Source organism: Lynx rufus, unplaced genomic scaffold (assembly GCF_022079265.1).
Source record: "Lynx rufus isolate CCGP_SWC_20201006 ecotype Redwood Valley unplaced genomic scaffold, mLynRuf1.p SCAF_43, whole genome shotgun sequence".
Lineage (NCBI taxonomy): Eukaryota > Metazoa > Chordata > Mammalia > Carnivora > Felidae > Lynx > Lynx rufus.
Window position 1 is genome coordinate 338,998 of NW_025814860.1, and position 18,807 is coordinate 357,804.

Genomic DNA, 18,807 nt, shown 5'->3' on the forward strand with positions numbered 1-18,807 from the left:
AGGCGCGGGCACTGCCCTATAGGTGCTCCGGGTGGGCTCGCGTCCGCCCGGTGCGTGCAGCTCCCGCCCTGCCCCAGGCCCTGCGACCTCACTCCGTAGCCACCTCCGTGAGGCGGTGGGTCTGGGTGAGGCGGGATCCTGTCGTTTTCCCGCTTGTACACCCCCCCCCCACGCCCTGCTCCTTGCCCACTGACCCTCACTGGACGGCCTCTGGGCCTGGGACGAGAGGATTGCCCGAGAAGGGGGCGCTGAGGCAGTGGGACTGCATGGGGTGGACACCCTGGGTTTCTGTCCCTTCTCAGCCGGAGATGCCACCTGGTCTGCTGCGCCCTCACTTCTGCCCTTAGGGCAGGCAAACAAACCCGGGGTGGGGGGCTCCCAGTGCTCTGGGCTCATCTGACAGCTGGTTACCAGAGGCAGGACACAGCTAGCACTTGAGAGCCGCAGGGCGCCCTCCCCCGCAGCTTCTGCCCGCTGGGCTGAAGCCTCAGGACCCTTGGGTAAAGGGAAATCCACCTTAGGGCAGTAGCAAGCCCTCCGAGGGGCCTTTTCCCTGGGGCTCTGCCCTCAGGGGTCTGGGAGGAGAAGGGGCTAGGAGGTTCCTCCCCCAGAATGTGGCTAGCCCCTTGCCCTTCTGGTGCCAGGTTCTGGCCCCAAGGGGGCCAAGTGCTGACTGTCCAAATCCCATGCTAGGCCCTGGCAGACCGGCCTCCAGAGCCTGACACCTCCTCTCCACCTGAACTGTCTGTCTCCACCCAAGAGTCTCTGGGTTTTGAGAATGAGGCTGAGACAGTCATGGAATCCCAGGAGCAGTGAGCCAACATGCCCCTCGCCTAGGGCTTGGGGGCAGCGGGTGTAGGCACAAAGGCATTTCTTCGGGGATCAGCCTTTGCTCCATACCGCTCTGGGAGCTGGAGGGTTGGCCTGGCTGTCCCCTAAGATGTGACAGCTGACACATGGACCCTAGGTCCTTCAGAGGCCTGAGCCCTCTCAGCTGGCAGGTCCCAGAGCCCAAATAATTATAATGGACAGAAGATGCCTCTAGGGCTCAGAGATCGGGGACAACACAACAGAGTGATTTCCCAAGAGGGGCTGGCAAGGCCCTTCACGGGAGAGGCTGTGGAAATCGCCCTTTCCCGAGTGTCACTGTGTGCCAGGCACAAGTTATCCTCAAACCTATCCTGTGAAGTGAGTAGTGCTATGATCCCCAATGTTCAGATGGGAAAACTGAGGCCCAGAGACGGAAAGGGAGCTGTCCAAAATCACCAGGCTAGAAAGTGACAGAGCCGGGGTTTGTACCTAACTCCTTGGCTCCAGAGAACATACACTGCCCCTTGGCAGGGTTGGCCCAGGATTCTCTGGAGACCCATCCCTCAGGGCCCTGGCAGAGCCGGGGGACAAGCCTGAGGAAGCCCTCTGAGGGCCTACTCTCTTGTCTCACTCCTTTTCTTCCAGGCCAATGCAGATGTGTGGGCAGTGGGGCTTGGGGTGGGAGTGTGGAGCTCCCACTGCTGGGGCCCTGGGGATTCCAGGTGACCTACCCTCCATGAGGCCAACTTCAGGGTAGCCGCCCCAGGGTCTCAGCCAGTGCCCACTAAGCCCAGGATCCAGGGCGACCAGAAAGGAGTCTGGGGTGCCCGAGGGGTGGGGGCTGTAGGTAAGGCAGCCTGAGTCGAGGGTGGGGCTAATGCTAATGGGGTAATGGGAAGAGGGAAGGTAGCAGGCACTTTGGAGAGACTGGGGGGCCAGGAGGGGCGGGAAGCTGAAAACAGCAGAAGGGAAAGACTTGACCTTGTAACCTTTAGAATCAATCAGAGTATGTATATGTAAAAACCCAGGTCTCCGGTTTGTTTTGAAGAGAGAGTTCGAGGTCCCTGGACCACAGCATCCCTCCTGCCACTCTTGCCTTCCAGCAGTCCTCCTAATCTTTGATCATTATGTCCCTTGGTTCCTCTGTTCGCCATCTGTCTCATTCCCCGGAATGAAGTTCTCTGGGTACAGGAAGCAGCTTGTCTTGGTCACTGCCACATTCCTGGCAGCTGGCTCCAGGCCTCAATAAACTATTATTAAATTCGTGAAAGAAATATGAGTTAGAAACGGGCCCCACTTCGGGAGGACACGTCATTGCCAGCAAGGATTTAAGGCAGAAGGTACCTCCGTGTGCAGTGAGGCAGGACTAGTGTTACCGAGTAGTGAGAGCAGGGCCTTGTGGAGGAGGGGCATTTGCTCCAGGCTCGGAAGGTTGAACAGGAGTCCGGCAGGAGAGGACACAGAGAAACTTGCCAGGTAGAGGAGTGAATACGTATAAGCTCAGAGTGCCAGTGGGTGGGCTTTTGGAGAGGAGGCCACAGTGTCGTGTCCGGATGCTTGGAGAAAATCTCACCGGTAACATAGGAGAGGGCTAGATTCGCAAGTGAATGTGAAAGTTCAGCCTAGGGGCTTGGAAATTGTTCGGCGAGAAGTAGGGAGCCATGCACAGTTGCTGAGCAAAGCAACAGAGGACTTTGCTACAGGAGTGCGGGAGGTAAAGTGGAGGGGGTGCAGGGTGCCGCCTGTAGAAGGGGAGATGAGTTGGAAAGGGGTCGCAGGAACCCAGGGTGGGGGGAGTCAGCCCCTGGGGCAGAGGCAGCATAGCGCTGAGGTACGCTAAGGGGCGAGTTCTCTGCCACCCCTCCCGATCAGGAGGGAAGGCCTCGGTCTCCTGCCTTTGGGTCTGTGATTGCTCTGACCAGTACCTATGGCTGAAGTGGCCCTGTGTCCGTTTCTGGACCCAGACCTTCTAGACTAGCAGCTCCTACATCCCTTCTCCTGGAACACTCATTCCTGGGCCCCAGCTGACATACCGTGAGAAAGTCCAAGCAGCCTTGTGAAGAATTCCGGGTGGAAAGGAACTCACTTGCTGCCCGTGGAGGATAGGAGTTGTCCTGGCAACGAGCGCTTAGTTCTGGTGGGTTCCATGCAGAGCAGGGATAAGCTGACCCCACTGAGCCCTGCCCAAACTGCATTTGGGGGATTTTTGTTCTACAGCAATAGATAACTAGAACAGGCTGCCAGCCAGGGGAAGGAAGGGGGCCAGTTTGGTGGGAAAGGTCAGCAGGGTGGCCTTGACCGGACTTGGGGAAGCCCAGACTGTTGGGATCTTCAGGCCTGCAAAGACCTCTGGGCCTCCAGGGCAGGTCCCTGAGGCGGGGTGTGGCGCTGAGGTGAGTGCTGAGGCTGAGCTAGAGTGCGGAGTGAAGGAGGGGTGCCTGTGGGCCTAACCCTCCTCGCAGGGGGCTGGTTCTGCTGGCCAGAGAGGGTGGACACATATCTGTGTCTCGGCAAAGGGAGAGAGCAATCCCAGATATGTTCCCGCCTCACTCCTGGATCCTCCCTCCAGCACCCTGTGGCGGCCTGGGTTCCTGATGCCTTCTTGTGCCCGGGCCTCCAGCTCCGGCATGCTGCCCTCTGACTTGCCCTTCTGGCTGTCCGGACCCTCTGTCATGGAGTGACGTGTGCCATGAGTACCCAGACACAACAACTCTCTGGGACCCACGGCCTGAGGCAATCCCTCTCTGGAGCCCCATTTTCCAAGCCGGCCAGCCTTACCGACACATTCTGCTGACCCACGGGGCCATGGTCCTGGAGCCAGGCAGTCTTCCTCGTCCTTCCAGGCACTGCTTGGAGCCCCCTCCTCCAGGCAGGCAGCCTTCCAGGCTCCTCCCACCCCCACTCCTTGCTCTACAGACACGCTGTGGACACACATTTGCTCCCCACGGGTCCCTCAGGAGGCTGCATGGCCTCCGCACCAGCCTCTGAGCTTCCTGAGGACGGCACCCGTCCTGTCTCCACCAAGCACTCAATGAACAGGTCTGTGACTGAGCAGGACAGGGCTGGACTGGACCTCAGGGGTCTTGTATTCAGTGGGGGGGGGGGAGTGGCAGCACTCCCAAGTCTCATGCCCCCAGAGCCCCTCCCCAGAAGTGAGTCCTAGGGAACTGAGCTGCCCGTGATCTCAGGGAGGGGACCCTGGCTGGGGACGGTGCCAGAAGGCAGAGGCCCCAGATCCCTGGCTGGCTGCGGGCCCCGGGGCACGTGGTGTCCTGAACCTGCACCCCTCTGCCTGGAATGAGGGGGCGAGAGGAGCTGATCTCTGAGGTCCCTTCCAGCTCAAACACCTTATGTTCTATGAAATCCACGTGAGCGTTGCCATGGAGACGGCAGAGAGGAACTGTAGCAGCTCCCCCCAGAAGACAGAAGAGAGAGTCACCCCAGGAAGCGGCTGATGTCAGAGGTGTGCTCGCCCCCTCCCCCCAGTGCCCAGGTGCACAGGGGCCACGCTGAGCCCCTGCTCCCTCCTGCTCCCGCGAGGCTGAGAGGAGACACCCCGCCTGCGGCACTCGGCACTCACCTGGGTTGCACCGAGGCCCTCCCGGACCGGACAGGTGGTAAGGGGTGGGTGTCCGCCCGTTGGGGCAGGGACTATTGTGTGAGGGCTGGAGCAGTGGGTGGTTTCCCTGCAAGCCTGACTGCCCTCTGGCATCCCTTCCCCCCGTGGCTCAGGTACTCAGACCTGAGTGCTCTTGGCGGTCCGTCTCGGGATGCAAAATGTGCCTGAGCCCGGCGGGCTGCTGCTCGGTCCGACTCTGCACTCAGGCCCCGGGCAGGTGAGACCTCTGTCTGGAGGAGCACAGGACAGCCCCCCACTCCAGGCTCTCCGGGCAACCTTTGAGTGCTGTGCTGGGGAGGCAGAGGTATAAAGGAATAAAACGGATACCTGTGTAGCCATGACAACTGTAGCAGTCCGAGCACCGGCTGCGCCTGGTGTGGGCCAGTGATGCACTCGCCTCGTCTCTCCTTTTCTCCTTAATTATGAAAGTGATCTGTGACTTCCGCCCACGAGAAATAAAAGTGCTTGGGGCGCCCGGGTGGCTCAGTTGGTTGGCTGTCCCACTTCGGCTCAGGTCATGATCTCGCGGTCCGTGAGTTCGAGCCCCGCGTCGGGCTCTGTGCTGCCAGCTCAGACCCTGGAGCCTGCTTCGTATTCTGTGTCTCCCTCTCTCTCTGCCCCCCCCCCCATTCACGCTCTGTCTCTCTCTATAAAAAATTAACATTAAAAAATTAAGGAAAAAAAATAAGAAATAAAAGTGCTTGTTCTCCCCAAACCGTTATTAGGTCTGGCAGTGGCGACCGTATCGGTCTCCCACAAAGATGTAGGAGAGGTAACAAAGGTCTATAGCAGGTCAACGTGGTACCACCACAAAACAGCTCAAATTTGTTCTATTCTGCTTGGGAGGCCACGGTGAATGGAGATATGAAGCTGACGGGGCTCAGGGAGCTAAAGCAAGTCTGGGTTCTTCTGGGGAGGATCCTTGCCTCTTCAGCTTGCTCTCCTTGGCTCGTGGCCACCTTCTTCCAGCTCCCCTTTCCAGAGCCACCCGGCCTTCCTACTGCCATCAAATCTCCCATTACAGGGACCGTTGTGATCACATTTAGGCCCCCTCTGGCTAATCCAGGACAACCCTTCATCTTAAGACCCTTAACTCAATCACAGCTGCGAGGTCTCTTTTGCCAGGTGAGGCCCCGTTCACAGGCTCTGAGCACCAGGACCCACGTCTCTCTGGGATCCACTGCTCAGCTCCCTCAGCACCATCCACGTTTTGTAGTTTGCGGTTTTGTGTGAAACAAAGGTTCTGTGGTTGACACAGACCTGAAAATCACCGGACAACGGATCCCTTTTTCTGTACTATCTTAATCCAGTTTGTTTAGGCATACAAATTATGCTATACCGAATACGTTGCGTTACACATAAATATGCATTGAATTTATTGGGATGTGCCCATGTCCTCTAAGAGTACACATAAAATCACATCAGATCACATATCTGATCTGTCCACATTTGATGGGATTTTCCCATAAACAGATCTGGATTAAGTGTCTTCTCCCCTCCCCTACCCCATGGCTCTGCTACGTTTTCGATTTCTTCCTTTATGATTGGTCTATTTGAACTTTTTATTTCTTCTTGAGTCAGTTTTAATAGTTTGTCTTGTTCTAGCATATAATGATCCTATCGAGATTTCAAAAGTTTATGAACAATTGCACATATATTTCTTTTATCATTTTTACTTCTATTTCTGTGAATAATCCTGTGTTCTTAACCTTAATGCTCGTATTTTGTTTTTATCTCTCTTGCAGTCACACTTGCCAGCAGACTCTTTTTAAAAATCTCAGTGGCTTTATACATTAAAAATAGCTCTCTTTGTTTTATCGATCCATTCTACTCTTTCTTCTAAGGTAATTTATACTCTTAGGGCACCTGGCTGGCTCAGCCGGTAGAGCACGCGACTCAGTCTCAGGGCTGTGAGTTCGAGCCCCACCTTGGGTGTGGAGATTATTTAAATAAATAAACCTTAAAAAAGAAAATGTACAATCTGGTAAGTTTTTACATACGTATACACCCATGAAACCATGACTGCAATTAATACAAAGAAGGAATCTGTCGCTTCTACGTTTACCTTTCTTTTTTAATTAAAAAAATCATCTTAAGTTTTATTTATTTATTTTGAGAGAGAGAGAGAGAGAGAGAGAGCATGAGCAGGGGAGGGGCAGAGGAAGAGGGAGACAGAGAATCCCAAGCAGGCTCTGTGCTGTCGATGAGGAGCCTGATGCGGGGCTCGAACCGGCAAACCGTGAGATCATGACCTGAGCCAAAACCAAGAGTCAGATGCTTAACCGACTGAGCCACCCAGGGGCCCCTACATTTATCTTTCAATTACCTGGCTTGTCAGGGTGTCCTGCCTTGTCCCAAGAACCTCTGCAGACGGCTCTTCAGGCCTCACCTCAGGTAGATGTCCTTGTGTTTGGGTGGGCTGAGGGGAGCCTGTACTGTACTAAACATATATTTAGTATGCCTCCTCATCACGAGAATCCTTGTTCTGTAGCAGGGAAATGTAACAAAATTTACATGTATTATGATCACCCATGTGCTGGGTCTTACTTGATTAATAATGCTTATTCTTGGGGCGCCTGGGTGGCGCAGTCGGTTAAGCGTCCGACTTCAGCCAGGTCACGACCTCGCGGTCCGTGAGTTCGAGCCCCGCGTCAGGCTCTGGGCTGATGGCTCGGAGCCTGGAGCCTGTTTCCGATTCTGTGTCTCCCTCTCTCTCTGCCCCTCCCCCGTTCATGCTCTGTCTCTCTCTGTCCCAAAAATAAATAAACGTTGAAGAAAAAATTAAAAAAAAATAATGCTTATTCTGATTAATACATTGATCCACTATTTCCTTTTGTAATTCTTTCCTGGGCTGATTAGGTTTTCTTGTGTACTCCTCCCCGCCCCCCCACCCCAGTTTTCCCTTTTACGCTAACAGCTATCATTAACTTCATTAAAAACCTTAAGGGGCACCTGGCTGGCTCAGTTGGAAGAGCCTGCAGCGCCTTGATCTTGGGGTTGTGAGTTCAAGCCCCACGTTTGGTGTAGCGATTACTTAAATAAAATTTTAAAAACTTAAAAAAAAAACTACCTGAAAATCTAAGTTTTATCAATAAAGAATTGTCAGGGCACCTGGGTGGCTCAGTTGGTTAAGTATCAATGCTTGGTTTGGGCTTAGGTCATGATTTCACGGGTTCCTGGGTTCAAGCCCCATGCTGGGCTTTGTGCTGACAGCTTGGAGCTTGCTTGGGATTCTCTCTCTCTCTCTCTCTGCCCCTCCCCCACCTCAAAAATCAATAAATAAACATTAAAAAAAAACCCCAATTCTCCAATGTCCCCCTCTCTGAATCAAACAAATCTTTGGCCCATTTTATTTTCTGTTTGTGGAAAGAGTCAAGAATTTCATTTCCAGATAATGAATTTCTTCCTTAAACACGTCTTTTCTGTTTCAGAAATCCTTTTGAAACAATTGCATTTACTCCACCACCTTCTTCAAACAGTCACTTAGACTGGATTCACCTGCTTTTCTCATTTTTCACCTCTCTTTTCCTATCTAAAGTTTGTCATTTGACTGGAATTAAAAGTTTGGGTTGGACGGGCACCTGGGAGGCGTGAGGACTCCGTGGAAGGAGGCTGTGGAGGGAAGGGTGGAGAAACGAAGGATGTGGTTTTCCTCCCCTTTGTCTCACGGGAAGAAAAACCCTTTACCGCTACTCTGTACCCTTCTCTTTCCTCTGACATCGAAGCATCTAGGAGCAACGGGCCACTGCCACGTGTACTCCCTCACTTGCCACCAACCGGCTGGCATCTGGCTTGCTATCTAACCCCTCCACTCCATGCGCCCTCAGTAAAGGTCATGGGTGAATACAGTGCCTTCAGCTTTAGGCAGGTGACATGGCAGGATCGAGGGACGGGATGACCCTGAGGACTGGGGGCGCTGACATGCACCTGGATAAGTGTTCTGCCCGCAATAGATACCTCATAAATACGCGTCCCCCGAGTGCGTGATGCCAATTGGCACATGACATAGGGGCCGAGGAAGCTTCTTAGAGGAGGTACCTCTGCTGATTCTGCGAGCGTAAGTAATCGTGGAGGTGGGATGGAAAAGCACTGCAGGCAAAGGGAACAACATGGGGAAGGGCTAAGAGGCGGGAGGCTGTAGACAGTGCTGGAAGCCCGGGGGGGGGGGTACATGTGGTTCTGTGCAGTGTGGGTGGGCCAAGGGGGCATGCGTGGCTGCACCACCCCCAGCCCTTGCTCTGTTCCTGCAGCCCGAGCCCCTGCTGGCTTCCTCCCTGTAGCCTTTCTCTCAACTTCCATACACCGTACCTGTTTCCCACTACTTCTCTGGGGCATTCTCATTCAGACACCCTCCAAACCTTCTTTCCCCTCCTCCTCTAGGGTGGGGCTCCCCACATCTGGGGATTTTCATCTGCCCCAGGTCTGCTCACCCTCCCCTCCCAGTCTCACCCCCCCCCCCCTTTAAGTTGCACTCTGGGCACCTTCTCCAGTGGCCTAGGGCACCACGTGTCCAGAACCTACTCCTCACCTTTCCCTCCACATCCCTCCTCCCTGAGGTCATGCCCACCCATCCCAGCCCCCAGATAAGGTACCATCTGAGCCTCTTCCTTCCCTCCCCAGGGCTCCTGCGTCACCCCACCAACCCCACCTTGGCTTAGACCCTCATATCAGTGTTTTCCAAACTGGGTTCCCAAGCACTCCCTCTGTGACTCTGTGTAAAAGTGTTCTTGAGGCCCAAGAGGCTCGCGGGCTCAACAGTCCCTCCGTATTCCCCCTCCTGTCTAACTTAAGTCCTTCTCCGTACCCTGTGGGGAATTGGTCCAAGAGGCTCCAAATTGGAGAGCTGAGCCCTGTTCATCCCTGGCCTCTGCCTCATGGGGTCCCCACCTGTTCACCCTGGGATCTTTCCTGAGAGCTGGCTCTGGGCTGGATGTGATGTTCCCCCAGCCCTGAAACAGCCCTAAATGCTATTTCCATTACACAGATGAGGAGAGTGAGGGGTTTGGGTGCCACGCCATGCTGGGGGGGAGGGGAAGCAGAGCTGCAGTGCGCCCCATGGTGACCTTGCTTGGGCTCTTCCAGTGACAGGTAGCAGGACAGAGACCCAGACTTGTGGATCTGGTTGAGGTTTCCAGCTATTTTAAGCAGGGGGGCAGAGGCCAGGAAGTCCGGAAGCCTTGGGATGCAGTCTGGCACCTGGTCTCAGGATAGTGGGACAGGGACCTCGCCCATGTGAGGGTCTGGGGACTTCTCCCTGTGACCGCTCTGCTACCCACAGTCAGGCATCCACAATGGCCCGATGGTGGAACAATTTTATTACTTCTTCACTGAAAGTTGAGACAACGTAAAATCCATCCTTTTAAGAGCACAATTCAGTGATTTTTAGTGTGTTTACAAGGCTGTGCAACCATCGCCACTACCTAATTCCAGAGAACGTCCTCCTCATCCCAGGAGGAAACCCCACACACACCCATTAGCAGTCACTCCCCATTCCAGGCTCCCCAGCCCCGAGAGCCACAAATCCGCTTTTCTTTTAGATTTGGTAGGACGCGGGTGCCCCGGCTGCAGAGCGAGGCCTCCTGCCCTCCGCCCGGCGGGCGGCGGCTGGGACGCTGCGCCTCCCCCGCCCAGCTGAGGCCCACCTGGGGCGTCACCTCCGTGACAGCGGGGACTAGCCGCCACACGTCGCCGGCCCTCTGGAGGAGCGCCAAGAGAGGACGCGGTGCGTATTTACGGAGCGCCTACCCCGGGCCAGGAGCTTGGAAAACGGCCGAGACGGAAAGGGACAGAGGCGCTGGGAGTGGGCGAGCGCACGCAGCGGGCGCTCAAAGGTCGCGGGCCGCGGGGGTTACCACCGCTGGTGTTCGCACTGCGGCGACGCTCGCCACCGCGAAGGGCTGCGGGGCGCCCCGGCGGCGGGGAACCGAGGCTGGAGGGCGCGCGAGGGCAGCTGCGCCGAGGCCCCACCCGCGCCGCTCCCGAGGGAGGAGTGCGCGCGGCCGCGGGACGCCCCGCCTACCCCCCGGGCGCGCGGCCGCCCTGCAGAGCGAAGGGCGGGGCCTGAGGACGCCCCGCCCCCGCCCGCCCCGCGCCGCGCCAGGAGCTGGAGGAGGAGCGGCGGCGGGCCCGCACTGCAGCGCGAGCGCGCGACCGGCCGGCCGTGGACGTAGAGTGCGGCCGGGCCCGAGCGCCGAGCGGGCGTCGCGCAGGCAGACAGGCCGTGGCCGCCGTCGGATCCCGCCCCGCGCCCCGCCATGCAGTCCGCGGGCCCCGCCTGAGCCGCGGCCGCCGGCGCCGGGCGGGCTCGGGGGCTCGGGGCCGGGCCGGGGCCATGCGCGCGCTGCCCTGACGATGCCGCCCGCCGCGCCCGCCCGCCTGGCGCTCGCCCTGGGCCTGGGCCTGTGGCTCGGGGCGCTGGCGGGGGGCCCCGGGCGCGGCTGCGGGCCGTGCGCGCCGCCCTGCCTGTGCGGCCCGGCGCCCGGCGCCGCCTGCCGCGTCAACTGCTCCGGCCGCGGACTGCGGACGCTCGGACCCGCGCTGCGCATCCCCGCCGACGCCACCGCGCTGTGAGTAACCCGCCGCCCTGCGCCGCGGGCCGGGCGGTTGCCATGGCGCCGGGCGGGCGCCGGGACTCGGGGGCGCCCGGGGCGCGGGGCGGCCCCGGCGCGCCTGCACCCTCGGCTCCGGGGAGAGGCCGGGCCGGGCAGGCCGCCGGCCTGGCGGGCCTCGCAGGGCGTGGGCGCGTCCCCGGCCTCTGAAGGGGAAACGCAGTGCGGGCCAGGCCTCTCCCAGGGCGAGGCTCCAAACGCAGTGAGGTCGGCCCGACTAAATAAGGAAAACCCGGGACCGCGGCCGGTCCTCAGCCCCGCTGGCCTGGGCCAGGGCGCAGCAGAAACATCCCGGTTTCTCTGAAAGCAGAAGTATCCCGCCTGGTGGGGCTCCGCAATCGCGAGTTAAGGGGGAACCCGCGGCAGCGCGCGGGGGCTGCGTGGGAGGCGTCTGAAGGGAACCCGCAAACTGTTAGACGCTAATTAGAGGCTAATAGAACGCAGCCTGGGGGGAACGCTCTGCACCTGGGACCTCTGCCGCAGGAAACCAGGAGGGAGAGAGCTCTGTCTGGGATGGCGGGCCAGGCTTCCTGGAAGAGGTGTCTGGACAGAGATTTGAAGGATGTGTAAGAATTGGCCTGATGCTGAAGGAGGAGTCTGGAGGCTGCGGGAGGCGGCGAGGAGGGAGCGGTGTGTGCAAGGCTTGGAGGCTGCATTTGGCCATGTGTGGGTGTAGGGTACACCCCACTGTGGCAACTGCAGGGGCATTTTGAGGGAGCGGGGCAGGACGAGAGGTGGGCTGCGCTCTTAATGGACCTTATGCTCCTCGCGTCTAGGGCTCCGATGTTATCCTGGGGACAGTGGGTAGGTGGAGTTGCCAGGACTGGTTTAAAATGCTGAAGAGCTATTGTCAGGTTTCCACTGGGACTCAGATGGTGTGATTTGCCCAAGAACAAGTAGCGGCCAGCACATGGCAGGGCCCAGTTTGCCTGAGGTGCTCCGGACCCGGAGTTGGAATGGGGAGGGTGCAGGGGACCAGGATTTGCAGACCGTTGTCCCCTGGCTAGGGGACAGGCTCGGGGCCGGCTCATCTGCATTCCTGTGGCCCTGTGTGGATGTCTTGGGCACTTTCAGGCACCTGAGCTGGGAGTCCCGTCTGTCTTTGGCCACATGCTGGAATCCTCTGGGGAGCATTTAGTGTCCTCAGACCATCCCACCCTGGGGATGGGTCCTGGAATTTGTTCTGTGACATTCCCCGGGCGCCTCCAGTGTGTGGGCCCCTTTAATTAGGGGACCCGTGGCCAGTGTTCAGATGAGTTTGGATGTTGGCGGGTAGGTTGGGTGAAGTAGGGATGGGTACTTCTCCTGGGTGGTCTGGATGTCCTTGGGGCTTTGTCGGGTGGAATTGGGGGTTCTCCAGGGTCAGGTGGGAGCCTGTCGCTCAGCCACCTGATCACTTAAGCCTAAGTTGCCATCCCAGCTGTCTCTGAGGTGGGAGATGGGCGTGTCGCCTGCGCCAGCCCCTGTATAATCGCTTCCGGTGCACCCCACCTGCTTCTGGACGCTGTGAGTGAAGTTACCCAGCTCCGGTTGGCTGGGCGCTGCTGAGGTCAGGCCTGGCTCCTTCTGGTTCTTCTCTGGTTCCCCTGCTTCCCCAGCACCTGGTGCTGAGCTGGCCTCCAGGAGCTGTGCAGGAAATCAACTGTAGAGGTGGCTCACTGGGGGGCCTCTTGAGCACAGTGATGGAGCCCAGGACTGTTGCTTCGTGTGTGTCCCCTTAGGCTCTGGTCTTGGGAACTGGCGGGCTGGCCCAGCCTGACAGGACAGGATTCCCAGGTTGCTGGACCCGCTGAGCTTGCGATGGGACCCTGAGAAGTAGGTAGATGGGGATCAGAGGATACCCCACACTGTCCTTTACACCCCGAAGCTGCCTCTGGGAGATTTCTGGAGGCTGGGGGCCAGGAACTGAGGGAGATCGGGCTCCCCACTGGTTCCCCAGACCACCATCTGGGCTCTGTCGGCTGCCCCAGCAGCCTGTCAACCCTGCAAGCCCTGTGCTCAGGGAGAGGGAGACAGGGGAGTCTTCTCCTCTCCAAGGGAGAGGGACCAAGCTCAGAGAGGGCAGGGAGCCTGCTGGGTAAGGGTGTGCGTTGCCCAGGGGCCCCAGCAGCCCTGCTTTCTGGGTGTCGCCAGCGGTTCAGGCCTGGTACCTGTGTCATCAGTCCCGTGGCCACCCCTCCATGAGACTCCTCGTATAGCTTGAGGTGCCCAGGGCCAGACGGGTATAGGGACCAAGGCTGGCCCACAGGGGACTCGGGGCTTCAGCGCCTCAGCATGCAGGATGGCCTGGGCTTCTGAAACTGAGCCTTTCCTGGGTGAGATGGTGCTGCTGGTTAGGTGGCCTGAGAGAGGTGACGTCACTAGCAAAGGGTTGCTGTTTTTAAAGCTTCATCGTGTACCATTGGAACATGCACAGAAGTAGGCAAAGTTTTGTGCTGAACCTCATGGACCCGTTGCCCTCTGCCCTGCCCTCCACACTCCTACCTCCGTTTTTGAACCAAATTCCAGCTCTCTCGTTCTTTGATGTATAAGCATTTTGGAGTGGATGGCCACACCGTGGTCTCCCCTAAGACAGTGGGTGATTCCCTGATCTCAGTATGTGTCCAGTGGGTTTAGGTTTTGGATTGTCTCTGTTTTTTGAGTACTTTGAATTAGGATCCAGATATGGTCTACACAGTGCAACTACTGTGCTCTGTTTTCTGACGAGGTATCCGTTTTCCCACATCTCTTTCCTTCCTTATGCTGCTTGTTGAAAGCGGCCCCGACTGGGGTCTGGGCTTGAACTGCACCTCTGCCATCACCATGGCAACATCTGGTTTGTCCCGCTGCCCTCCGTTTCCTGTAGTTTGACAGTCCAGAGCTGTGTTGTGTGGCAAGCCACATTTCAAGTGCCCTGGAGGCGCTTGTGGCCAGTGGCTACTGCGTGGCACAGGACAGCACGGAGGTAGAATGTTGGTCACAGGAGAGAGGTCTGGATGTGACGGTGCTCCTCCAGCTGTGGTCTGTCGATCAGTGTCACGTGTGGCTGGCTGTTGTCGGCCACCCCCTTCTCGGGATGTGTGCTGTTGGTTTCCGTCGGTGGTCTGTAGGACTAGGTTTGGAGCAGGAACTCGGTGGGGACTTGGTTCGTGGAGGGAAATATCAGGACCTTAGGGTCTTTTGTCACCTGGGGGTACTTAAGGCCTCGCCCCTAAATGACAGGAGGGAGCGAGGGAGACCGGGGAGGCTGGGCCCCCAGCATCTGCGTGGCACACGGGCGTGAGGGGAGGTGGCATCTGTGGCCGTTGGGCCCGGTGTGTGCGTAACGCGTCCGGCTGTACGTGCCGCGTGTGTTGCCGCCTTGAGGACTGGCCTGGCCACAGAGGGTCCCCTCCCTGAGCCCTTGTCGTCAGACGGAGAGCCTGGCTGCTGTGTGCTGCGCCCCGTGCCTAGAGTCTGTGAGGCTCGGTTATTACGGTCAAGCCCATGTTAAACTGAAGACACAGATGCGGGGAGTGGGCTGCTTTGGAGGCGCTGCCTGGACGGACCCCCGGCGTAGGTGACGCTGCAAGGTCTGAGGGAATGCGTGCCAGACGGGGACAGCCTGGAGGGGTCTCTGAGGCTCGAGGTGATGGAGGTGTGGGAGAAGCAGGCGGGGAGGGTGGCACTGAAAGGTCCCCGATAGAAGTGGCAGGGAGCACTGGCTGCTGCGTGGAGATGGGTCTCGGGAGGATTGGCGCCTCCCGCGTGCCCAGCTGCTCTCCCCTCACGTTCCCCGAGCTGCACGGTGTGGCCGGCCTGCACTTGGAAATCAGAGAGAAACGCACGTGTAGCGGTGGTTTCCCAGTGGGATACGGAAAGCTGAGTTGCCAGAGCTGTAGACAGGAGGGCACCTGCCAGCTTCTGGGTGCGGTTGGCCCCCAACTGGGCGGGAGGGCGAGTGGGGAGGCCTTGGCTGCGTGTGCACACTTGGGTACGAGAAGGGACCGACACCGGAACGCCCACAGCGCCAGCAGCCAACCCTCGGGAGCCCAGCGGCGCCCGGGAGCCGTGAGGGCGGCCGCCTCTGGGGGTGGGCCCACCTGCAGGGGCGAGCTTGTGCAGGCCGTTTCTGTGATGGGCGCCTGCGGCCAGAACGTAAACGAAGGGCGTCTTACACACGGTCGATGCTGATGAGACACACGGCCCAAGTGAAAATGGGTGAAGGATCTGAACAGACGTTGTCTCCAATAAAGACGCGGGTGACCAGTGAGCACGTGAAAAGATGTTCAGCATCCGGCTTTCAAGGAAACCCAGATCAAACCGCAGTGAGAGGTCTGTCACCAAAGACGGGTCATAGCAGGTGTTGGTGAGGACGTGCAGAAGCTGGAACCCTCACGCACCACGGGCGGGCGTAAAATGGGGCGGCGCATCGGAGAGCCATCTGCCAGCTCCTGGGAAGATGAAATGTGGAGTCACGGTAGGAGCCAGCATTTCTGCTCCTGGGTGTCTGTTCAAGAGAACTGAAACCCGTGTCTACCCATAAACTACCCACGGTAGCAGAGACGTGGAAACAGCCCCAGTGTCTGGCAGCAGACGAGCAGATCCACGGAATGCGGTCCGTCCACACGGTGGAGTACCACTCAGCCATCAAAAGGAACAAAGCGCTGGCACCTGCAACAGCCTGGATGCGCCTTGAAAACATGTTCGGTGAAGGAAGCCAGACTAGAGGCCCCGTGTTGAATGATTTCACCGGTAGGAAATGTCCAGAACAGGCAAATCCACGGAGCCAGAAAGCAGATTAGTGTTTTCTCCAGCTGGGGTGGGGGATGGGGTTTGGAGATGACGGCCAAGGAGCGTGGGGTTTCTGTTTGGGGTGATGAGAATGTTGTGGAATCACACAGTGGTGATGGTTGCACAACCCTGAGAAGATGCTAAAAACCACTGAATTGTATACTTCACAACGGTGAACCTCAGAGCATGTGAATTACATCCGAATTAGAAAACAAATCTCTGAAGAAAAGAGCGGGGGGGGGGCGGCGCGCACCCCCACTCCCCACCACTGTCTCGTCCTCTCCCTCTGTGTTGCCATGTTCTGGGCTCCTTGCTAAGCCTTTTCTGTCCTTGATCTCTCAGTGCCTTGCCATAGCGCTGTGGGGTTGGAACCGCACTTGATGCGTTTCACAGACTGGGAAACTGAGGCTTCCCGAGGTGGAGTCACTTCCTCAGGTCACATGGCTGGTGAGTTGTAGCAGAGAAGTGATTTTGTCAGCACGTTCTGGAGCAGAGCCCCGGAGCTGCGCACAGGGGCCTGGTTCGACGAGGTGGCGGTGGGGACATCTTCGAGCGGGATTGAGAGGGACTGGGTACTCCCTCCTTGGACTTCCCTTGGCCATCCACACGCTGTGGTTCTTCCCGCTGACTTCCTGCCTGGTTCTAGGAGGGAAGCGTGGGGACCCAGGAGTCGGGACTCTGGCCCTGAGTCAGACCTGGGTCATGTCCCAGCTCCCCCATTTTCTTTTTTTTTTAATTTTTTTTTTTTTAACATTTATTTATTTTTGAGACAGAGAGAGAGCATGAACCGGGGGAGGGTCAGAGAGAGAGGGAGACACAGAATCCGAAACAGGCTCCAGGCTCCGAGCTGTCAGCACCGAGCCCGATGTGGGGCTTGAACTCACGGACCGCGAGATCATGACCTGAGCTGAAGTTGGACGCTTAACCGACCGAGCCACCCAGGCGCCCCCCAGCTCCCCCATTTTCTGCGTGACCTTGGCTGAGTCACTCAGCCTTCCTGAGCTGTAGTCTCCACACCTGCAAGGCAGGCACCTTGAATGGATGCCCTCCTAGGGTTGTGGGCTCGTCCACAAGGCTCGGTGCTGAGGCCACAGTGATCGTAACTGTTGCCCAAGTGGCCCTCGGTTCTATTCCCCCATGTTCTTGGATCCTGTTACTTTGTCCTCAAGCACCGGCTGCCGGAAAGTGGGTCCTTGGGACCCGCCCGCTGACAGACAAAAGCCCGAGGAGAGGACCCCCGGAGCACATGTGCTGGTGACTCAGATCTGAGCACATTGCTCAGACCCCACGGCCGATGAGGCAGACACAAGGGAGCCCCAGCAGGCGGACCCTTGCACACCCTCAGCACCCACCGCAGGGACGCCTGGTGTCCAGAAGCCTTCCTGCCGCCCCTGGTCTGACCTCGGGGGTGCCTTCCACGCAGGGTCGCGCAGCGGTGGGGATTCGTGAGGCCTGGTGCGCTCCTCTGGTGTGTGGATCTCAGTTTTATGCGTTTGTGTTTCTGATGCATTCGAGTACAGATTCGTGACACTTGGAAGCTTGGAGGTATAAACAGAACGTGTGAATTCTCGTGGTCACCTTGTTCTGTGACCTGGGATGATGTGGCGCCATTGAGATCCAGGGCCACGAGAGCCGCTTGGCACCCTCCTGCTGCTTGCCTGTGGTCACGCATGTGGCACAGCCTTGTGATCTCCCTTGGGCTAGCAGTGTAGGTGCCCGGTGTTGGTGAGACTCGGGTTCCCTTTCCTGCTTCCCTGCAGGCTCACCTTGTGATTCTCCCCCGAGACCAGAGTGTCGTCTCCTGTAGGGGCCTCCTCCTCCTCTCTCTCTCGCTCTGCCTTGGCCCTGAGCAGTGAGTCTCTGGCCACTGTCCTATCACAGCTGGCTGGGTGGCCCTGCGGGACGTGGGTCCTGCCCCCACGGGCTACCCCTGGGACCGGGGGGGGGGTTACTTCTCCCACCACTTGTGTTTCCCCCACGGCTCTTGAGACCCTGGCTCTCGAGGGAGACCCTGGCTGGGCTTTGGTGTCAAGTAAGGAAGCCATTTTGGATGGAGATGCACATTTTCCTTTCCGGAACACTCTGCAGTGGCCAGCGCCAGCAGTGGGAACCCAGACGGGCCCAGCCCGCTGAGCACTCTGGAATGAAAACACCCCGTGTGTCCTGCCGCTGTCTGGGGTGGTGGCGGCCGTCTGGCCCCGGGCACACTGGGGCCTGGCCCTCCGAGTTGGGTGCCTGTGTGTCTCCAGCCGGCCAAGGCGGGGCTGTGTCCACGGGGTGGGCCGCGTGCAGCGGGGGCGCCGGCCGAGCGTGCCTGCAGTCTTGCTGCCGAACAAAACGCAGCTGGAAAATGCAGCTCACGTCCTTTTTTCCCGGAACACCTCGTTCTTTGTGGCTTGGCAGCCGTCTCCGCCAAGGGGCCCGGTGGTGCCCAGCCGCCCGTGCCAGGGAGGGGGCTGCATCTGTGGCCAAGGTGGGCAGGGCTCTTTCTGTCCCTGAGGTGCTGTGGGCCCCGGCCTGGACAAGTGTGGTGGCTCCGGCTTTAGCAGCCCCCCCTGGGCCCTGAAGGCACGGAGCTCGCTCCAGGGTGCTGGGGGCCACCCTGGAAAGGGCTTTGTCCTGAGGCAGGGCCAGAAGCCAGCTTTTCCTGCTGGTTTAAGCAGGGGACGAGGGCCAGTGCTCAGGGCAAGGCTAACAGCGCTGGCAGCCTCCAGGTTCTGGTGCCTTCGCACTGCTCTGTAACCCTGCTGTCAGGCTGGTTTGCACGGTCGTCTGTGCCCAGCAGCCGAGTGGGTGATGTCTGTGTCCCTGGAAGGCCGGAGGCCACATGCCAGCTCCCCAGCCAGAATGGGGAGGAGCCCGGCTGTTCTTGTCCGGTCTTCCGACTCTGGGAGGCGATGGTGGGAGTGATGGTGAGGAGGGTGGCCTCCCAGAGCCCCAGCACTACCACCTGTGGGAGGGGATGGTGTGTGCTCCTGGCTGGCTGTGACAGGTCTGGATGTGGTACCCAGGCACGGT

The 18,807-nt window shown here is 58.5% G+C and overlaps 1 protein-coding gene across 1 annotated transcript in view; it reads left to right on the forward strand.

Moving 5' to 3' along the window:
* Nucleotides 1-10,780: 10,780 nt before the first annotated feature.
* PKD1 (polycystin 1, transient receptor potential channel interacting) overlaps nt 10,781-18,807 on the forward strand; it is a 43,968-nt gene continuing 35,941 nt past the window's right edge. The window contains exons 1-2 of the mRNA XM_047097847.1: nt 10,781-10,995; nt 15,515-15,750. Coding sequence (XP_046953803.1) covers nt 10,781-10,995; nt 15,515-15,750 — 451 coding nt within the window. The remainder of the gene's footprint in view (nt 10,996-15,514; nt 15,751-18,807) is intronic.